This window comes from Brassica napus, chromosome C5 (genome assembly GCF_020379485.1).
Source record: "Brassica napus cultivar Da-Ae chromosome C5, Da-Ae, whole genome shotgun sequence".
NCBI lineage: Eukaryota > Viridiplantae > Streptophyta > Magnoliopsida > Brassicales > Brassicaceae > Brassica > Brassica napus.
This window is the reverse complement of record NC_063448.1, coordinates 14,010,870-14,018,326: the sequence shown is the minus strand read 5'-3', so window position 1 is coordinate 14,018,326 and position 7,457 is coordinate 14,010,870. Positions and strand designations below refer to the sequence as shown.

Sequence of the window (7,457 nt, the reverse complement as noted above, 5' to 3'; positions counted from 1 at the left end):
GCCACCTGTTCATGATTTAAGGTCCTTTACTCCTTTTTATACTGTCGTCTATCTATCTGACACTTAAGTTTTGAAGAGCTTTTGTTTAATTAATGTGGAATTGGTATTTTTTACCTAATTCAACTTATAATAAAACAGCAAATAAGAATTATATAAGTAGACAAGTTGATAAAATACAAATGCATGTGAAAAGTGTATTTGGGGTAACGATAAATGAGAAAATAATTTAACCTTTTTAAGTTTGTAATATCGAAAAGAAGGTGTCGTCATTTTGAGAGCAGATGCACGTTGTTTTGCGAGGAAAAGAGGAATCGCATGTGAATTTTAGGTAAACTGTCTCCGTTTTTTTTCTAAATAAATTGTCTCTGTTTATTCGCATGATATATGGTCCATTATATAACTATCTGGTAAACGAAAGGAGTTTGGTGCGGATGATATTAAGGTTGAGGTCGTATCTCGTAAGATGTATACGTTCTAGCTAGTTGCTAATGAACCATTTAGCCAAACAACGTGTTGGTCGATCTGATTACATGCCGTCGTCTGTCGAAGGGTTGAAATACGAGGACGTGATTTACCATCCATGAAAGAATTGTTTCACTTTATCTAGTTGCTAGCGAATCATGTGCAACGTATCCATAATAGTTACCCTGATATTTTTTAGCTTTGCCATTAAAACAAGATAGACATTTTTTCTCGCCGTTTCTTTTTTAATCCTTGTGTCATTCACCGCCCAAAGCGATAACCACTAGTAAAAAACATCGCTACAACCACGTGAATTTTCGTGGGTATGACCAAAATTTCGTGGCTATACGGAGCAGAAACCACGAAATGCTACGAAACGTAAAACATACGAATACGAGCGTAGCAAAAAGAGCGCGTATCAAAAATCGTAGCAAAGTGCCACGTTTTCCTACGAAACTTTTCGTGGCAAGCTTTGCTATTGCTACGATTTGAGCAACTTGCTACGGTTTGATACGAAATGTAATGTAGCAACAAGTACGGTTTTGCTACGATTTCTTTCGTCGAAGAATTTGCTAGTTTAAACAAATAAAAAAAAAATCAATTATAAAAAACAAATTTGAAATATATATAAAATGCAATATGCGAATAAAAAGCCAAAATATCATTGAAACTGAAATATATTTCATAAAAATTGCAGTTTTAAACATTCAAAAGATACATGAACTGGAAACAAAGTACATAAAATATTGTAGCTTAATACATGAACTGACCAAACCTTACATACCAAGTTCTTGGCACCACCTATGTAAATCAGATTGGTTATTGGTCGTGAGATGTTGTGGTAGAGCCGTAGACTGAGCTTGAGGTTGTGGCTGATGTTGAGATTGAACTGGAGCTTGGGGCTGACCTTGAGGTTGTGACTGAGCTTGAGGCTGAAATGGTTGTGCAGTTGAGGCAGGAGTGGAAGCTTGAGATTTGAGAGTTTGCAGAATAATGTTGAGAGTTGCTTGGCTTGCTGACATCCCCCCCGTGACTTCAGTCTTGAAAGCATTGATCTCTGTCTTCAAAGCACTGAAATCTTCCTTGACTCCAGCAATGTCTTCCTTGACTTCAGAAATGGTGGTCTCGAAGCCAGACATGTGCATATCCACGTCAAGGTTGCGCTTGAGTGAGACAGGAATTGGCACAGAAGCACTGCTGTTCTTGTACTGAACACTGCCAAGGCCGTAGACTGTACCCTTTTTTGTCTTTCCTCTCTGCAAAAAGAAAGGAAAAATAATCATTAGCAAGCATTTCCAATCACAAGCACCATAACTAACTAAGACAATCACAAGCATTTCCAATAATTAAATTTAACAATCACAAGCATTTCCAATCACAGTTGAATAACCAAGTATTAAACCAGTAAGCTGAAATAAATAAAATGAAGATGAGAGAAGAGATGACCTTGATGTATTCTTGGTTGAGAAGATAGCGCTTTGAATTTGAAGCAGCAGTGGAGTCAGTTTGAATGTCGCCAAGTGGAGATCCATCTTGTAACATCTCTTCAATGGCTTCCTCAACCTCCAGCACCAGTTCCTCTGTACGTTCGTCTAGGAAGGAACCATCTTTACCCGTGTGAGTCTTTCTCGCAAGGGCTGTGTATGAAGGTGGTTCATCCAAACCTTCATCAACCATCTATAAGAAAGGAAACATATGGAAGTTAGACAGCACTTAAGGAAAAAAAAAATTATGAAAAAAAACTCAAGGCAAAACTTACCATTTTATACTCAATGTTAAGGAAACAGCGTGGGCCTGCACCGTGCTTGTGCATCTTCTTCCCATCTGAAGCAGACTTACGAGATTTTACAGCTTTTGCATTCTTCTTTTTTGCTTGCTCAGTGCTGTACTTCTCAACCATTGTTGCCCAGTGAGTGTCTGACATGTAGGAAGGTTGCCTGTTATCTCTCCTGTTCTGGCTGATGCGGCCACATACGGTAACCTGAGTTTGTTTCTTCCATTTCAAGTATATTTCATCATGAAATTGGTCCTCCCAGTAGTAGTGTTGCTACAAAAGAACATAAGTCATTAGAGTTAAACACTGATAGTTACTTATAGTTGAGAAAGAGAAAAGGAGAGGGAAAGAAGCACTTACAATGAATGCATGCCACCACTGATCCTTCTTCTCAGGTGGAACGAAGTTCCAGCTTGCCCACGACCCCCAATAGTTTCCCTGCCATGTTGCTCGGATTAAAGCATGGACTTCAGGATCAGTACCAAACCTGAGACAAGACAATGGCAAACATCAAACAAAAATCATATATTAAACTCTACACTTAATCTACTAATACATGGTTCATCAAACAAAAATCATATTTTAAACTCTACACTTAATCTACTAATACACGGTTAATCTACATCAAACAAAAATCATATGTTAACCTTGCATACAATTTTTTTTTACCTAACTAAAAATATTAGTGGTTTCCATAAGGACCGAACTAACAGAACTACTTAAAACTAAAAATTACAACACAACATTAACAGAACATTAAGTTCAACTTACCACAATGCTCCATTGAGCTTGTCAAGATGGAGGTGTGGCTGGTTACGTCTAGATGGCGCACGTAGCAAAACATCTTCTCTTCTCCTGACATAAGGGGCAGGAGCCGCATGCACTGCACTTGAAGAACCGACAGATGTGTGAGGAACAGTTCCAGGAGGTACAACTCCAGGAGGTACAACTCCAGGAGGAGCAGAAGATGGGGCCATGACATAAGGTCAATTAAGGTCTCCCTTGCCGCATATCTGTAGACAGAAAAAAAAACAAAACTTTCAACCTTTGAAATCTAAACTTGAAATGGAGACAAAACCGAAAACAAAAATCGAAACTTGAAATCAAAACCCACAGTTTTAGATGTAAACCCTAACTAAAAAAACTAAAACTTGAAATCAAAACCCACACTTTTAGGTGTAAACCCTAAATTTACATGACTGGAAAAAAACCCCACACTTTTAGATGTAAACCCTAACTAAATATGTAAATCGAAACTAAAAAAACCTAGATCGAAACCCTAGGAAGTCTAAATCGAAACCCAATGAACCCTAGATGGAAGAGGAATCGAGACAGAGACGAGGGTCTCGCTAACCTGGGAGCTGTAATCCGGTAGAGCGCGGGCGACGGGATTCGTTTGGGATTCCGGTCGAAGGAGCCATCGTTGAGAGAGAGGGAGAGGAATCTGTGAGAGAGTGTCGAGAAAGAATGAGAGATGCGGCGAAGGGTTTGAGAGTCGTTCGAGAGCGAGAGACACTCCGAGAGAGAGAGAGAGAGACACGTGATGAATTGGTTGAGGGGGAAAAATTTGGCTAAGTATAGAAATTGGGCTTTGGTTTAGAGGGAAATGGGTTTTGGGTTTAGGAGGGAAATTTTTTGGGTTTATTATGTGGTGGGAAATAGGTTTAGGGTATAGATAGGGTTTAGGGTTTAGTTAGGTTTTAGAAAAAAATGTATTTTTTTATGAAATCTCAAAACTATTAATTAGAATTTAAGAATATAAGAAACTAAAAAACTTAAATATATTCACATTTTAAAACTAAGAAATCTAGTTATTTTATATTTCCAAATTTTAAACTTCATAAATTATAAATTTATTATATATTACAAATTTAAGAACTTCATAAACTACTTATTTATATTACAAATTTTTTAAACTTCATAAACTAAAAATTACTAAGTGATTACTTATTTATATTACAATTTTAAAAAACTTCATAAACAACAAACTTACTAAGAACTTGAATCAGATTCCGAATCCGAATCAGTACAAGCCTCGTCTAATTCATCTTCTGAAACATATTCATCATTAGGAAGAACAACTGGCGTGGATTCATAATCTGAATCATCTTCGACAACATATGCCTCAATGCGCAACATCACGCTCTGTGCAACAACTTGGTTATGTGTATCATCTTGTAACGCAACAAGAGCATCCTCAGACGTTTCTCGAACCCCTCTAGGCAGAACTTTTGTACATGCCCACCAATCGTTGGCTGATGTATGTCGTACCCGCGGATAAGGAATAAAACAAACTTGATCACAATTACTAGATAAGATAAATGGATCATATTTCTCATACTGCCAGCGTGGAGACACATCAACGATTCCTGATTTATGTTTTCGAATTCCCCGACCTTCAGTTGTATCAACCACTTAAATTTAAAAACCATGGCCTTCAGTCCAACAGAACCAAAATACTCAACCATCATTATCTCCTCGATCAAACCATAATAGTCAGTATATGTGGTTCCACGAACTTGGACGCCGTAATGTTGGGTTTTCTTATCTTGGCCATGGCTATGTGTGTGGAAGCAGTAGCCACGTGAATGGTAAATCGGCCAAGATTTATACTTACGTTGCGGACCTTGTACAAAATCCAACATCCACATCGGAAACTCATATGTGTTACTCGCTTGCACAACCTGTTAATTAAATTTATATCTATAATTGATAAGTTTCATTCAAATTATAAATCAAATAATATCAGAAACTCGCATAGTTTTTCACTCATTCGGCAAATTGTTGGTCTTTCAGTATTTGTAGGTCATTACTAGACATATATGGGTTTCTCTCCATCATAAACTCCTCGAACATCCTGTGGATTTTTTTAAAGAGATTATAACTTCAGATATCCTGAAACAATAACAAAAAAATAATCGAAGTACCTTTCGTAGGATTTGAATGTATCACAATTGAGCATCAGAAAAGTCTGGAGGACGGTATAGTCATCATCGGTTAGCCATTTCTCTTCAGATTTTCCACTAACCCGACCTTCGTGATAAAACAAGTTAGGCACATCTGGATATTGATATGTAAACCGAACTTCTCCGGGAAGTGGAACCTCAGGTACCACTTGTGGATTACCAAAGAAGTTAGCAGAAGCGGTAGATATTTTCTCATTCACATATTGTGCAACGATGGAACCTCCAATGTGTGCCTTATTTTTAACTTTTTTTTCCAGATGGTACATGTATCGCTCGAAAGGATACATCCATCTATATTGCACTGGACCACCTAAAGCAGCTTCGTCTGCTAAATGTACAGCCAGATGTTCCATAACGTCGAAGAACGACGGTGGAAAAATCTTCTCCAAATTGCAAAGCTTCACCGCAATGTTTTCTTTCAAAATGGCAACATCTTCGTGTTTAAGTATATTCGCAGAGATATCACGAAAGAAGAGTGCTATCTCTACAAAAAATAATAGGAGTTAGTCAATAATAACACATATCAAACTAATTATTAAGATTATGTACCTGAAATGGCAATGTGAACACTTTTGAGAAGTAATTCCTTAAACGCAAATGGGAGAAGTCCCTGCATAATGACGTGACAATCATGACTTTTCAGACCTGAAATCTTGCTATTCGTCTCGTCTATACACCTACTAAACTTTGAAGCGTACCCATCTGGAAATTTTATATCATTTTTCAACCATCGCAGAAATTCTTTTTTTCTCCTCCTTCGACAACCGGAATATCGGGACTGGCATCGTTCCATCATCCTTCATATGTAACTCAGACCGTCTGCACAAATCAGGTAGATTCATCCTTGACTTTGCATTATCTTTTGTCTTCCCGGGAACATTAAGCACCGTGTTGATAAGATAATCAAAGAAATTTTTCTCAACGTGCATGAAGTCCAAGTTGTGGCGAAGAAGAAGGTTTTCCCAATACGGCAACTCCAAAAAGATACTTTTCTTCACCCAATTGTGGTCTTTGCCGTAGCCGTTTATAGTGCTCGCAGGTTTCTCGTGTCCATTTCCTCCACAATCGACAGTTTTCTTCAGTCCTTCGATGTTGTTGATTCTTTCGCGGAGAATTTCTTCTCCCGTCAACCATGGTGGAGGATCATCAGTTACTGTCTTCCCCTTTCGAAAAGCTTGGACATTTCTTCTGTAAGGATGCTCCCTAGGCAAGAACATTCTATGGCTGTCAAACCAGCTATGCTTCCTTCCATGTTGCAACCAAAAAGACTTTGTATCATCAAGACAATATGGACAAGCTAAACGGCTATGAGTCATCCATCCGAACATCATGCCGTAAGCGGGAAAGTCATTAATTGTCCGCATTAGTGCGGCTCGCATCGTAAAAGTTTGCTTCTTCGAGACATCATATGCTTCAACTCCATCGCTCCACAAACTTTTTAGTTCTTCAATTAACGGCTGCAGATTGATATCAATGCTCTTCTTTGGATGCCTTGGCCAAGGAACTAGTACTGATAAAAAGAAATATTCTCTTTTCATACACATACCATGAGGTAGGTTATACGGGGTTACGATGACGGGCCAAACCGAGTGGGATTCACCGCTCATACCCACTGGATTAAATCCATTTGTTTCTAATCCTAGATAAACATTTCGACTTTCCGCAGTGAAATCAGGATATACCTTGTTAAAATGCTTCCACGCTGCTGCATCAGAAGGGTGGTGCATTTCTCCTTCTGGCGAGTCATGTTCTGCGTGCCATCGAATTTGTGATGCAGTAGCCTCTTGTTGGTAAAGACGCTTCAACCTCTCCGTAATAGGCAAATAGAACATTCTCTGTTTTGGACGCCTTTTCCCCTTTCCATGGTTCTTCTTGTGATATATATATATATATATATATATATATTCCACAAAACCGACACGCCAGCAGCTCGCGATCTTCTTTCCAAAATAACATGCAATTATCTTCACAAATATCGATCTTCACAACAGGGAGACCAAGCGACTTCGCCAGCTTCTTCATCTCATAATATGACTCAGGAGCTATATTTGGTTGTGGCAAAACATCTCTAAAAGTTTGTGATATCTCATCCATACATGACTCTGCCAAATTATGATTAGTTTTTACTTTCATTAAACGAGATGCCAAGTATAGTTGAGAAATACCTTCAACACATCCTTCATATAGTGGTTGATTAGAGGCTTCGAAAGCTTCAAACACTCTTTCTTCATATTGCTCTTTATTGGGTTCTTCCA

General features: G+C 38.3%; 2 protein-coding genes across 2 annotated transcripts; both read right to left on the bottom strand.

Moving 5' to 3' along the window:
• Nucleotides 1–1,238: 1,238 nt before the first annotated feature.
• On the bottom strand, nucleotides 1,239–3,213 carry LOC106398511. Its single transcript, XM_013839051.2, has 5 exons — nucleotides 3,008–3,213; nucleotides 2,597–2,723; nucleotides 2,222–2,509; nucleotides 1,909–2,139; nucleotides 1,239–1,718 (listed from the first exon to the last, which is right to left on the bottom strand). The coding sequence occupies exons 1-5, from the start codon at nucleotides 3,211–3,213 to the stop codon at nucleotides 1,239–1,241; spliced, it is 1,332 nt and encodes a 443-aa protein (XP_013694505.2).
• A 1,792-nt stretch (nucleotides 3,214–5,005) lies between these two features.
• Nucleotides 5,006–7,034, bottom strand: LOC125587093. The gene is made up of 4 exons (XM_048757238.1): nucleotides 5,931–7,034; nucleotides 5,752–5,812; nucleotides 5,164–5,686; nucleotides 5,006–5,093 (listed from the first exon to the last, which is right to left on the bottom strand). The coding sequence occupies exons 1-4, from the start codon at nucleotides 7,032–7,034 to the stop codon at nucleotides 5,006–5,008; spliced, it is 1,776 nt and encodes a 591-aa protein (XP_048613195.1).
• Between the last annotated feature and the right edge of the window lie 423 nt (nucleotides 7,035–7,457).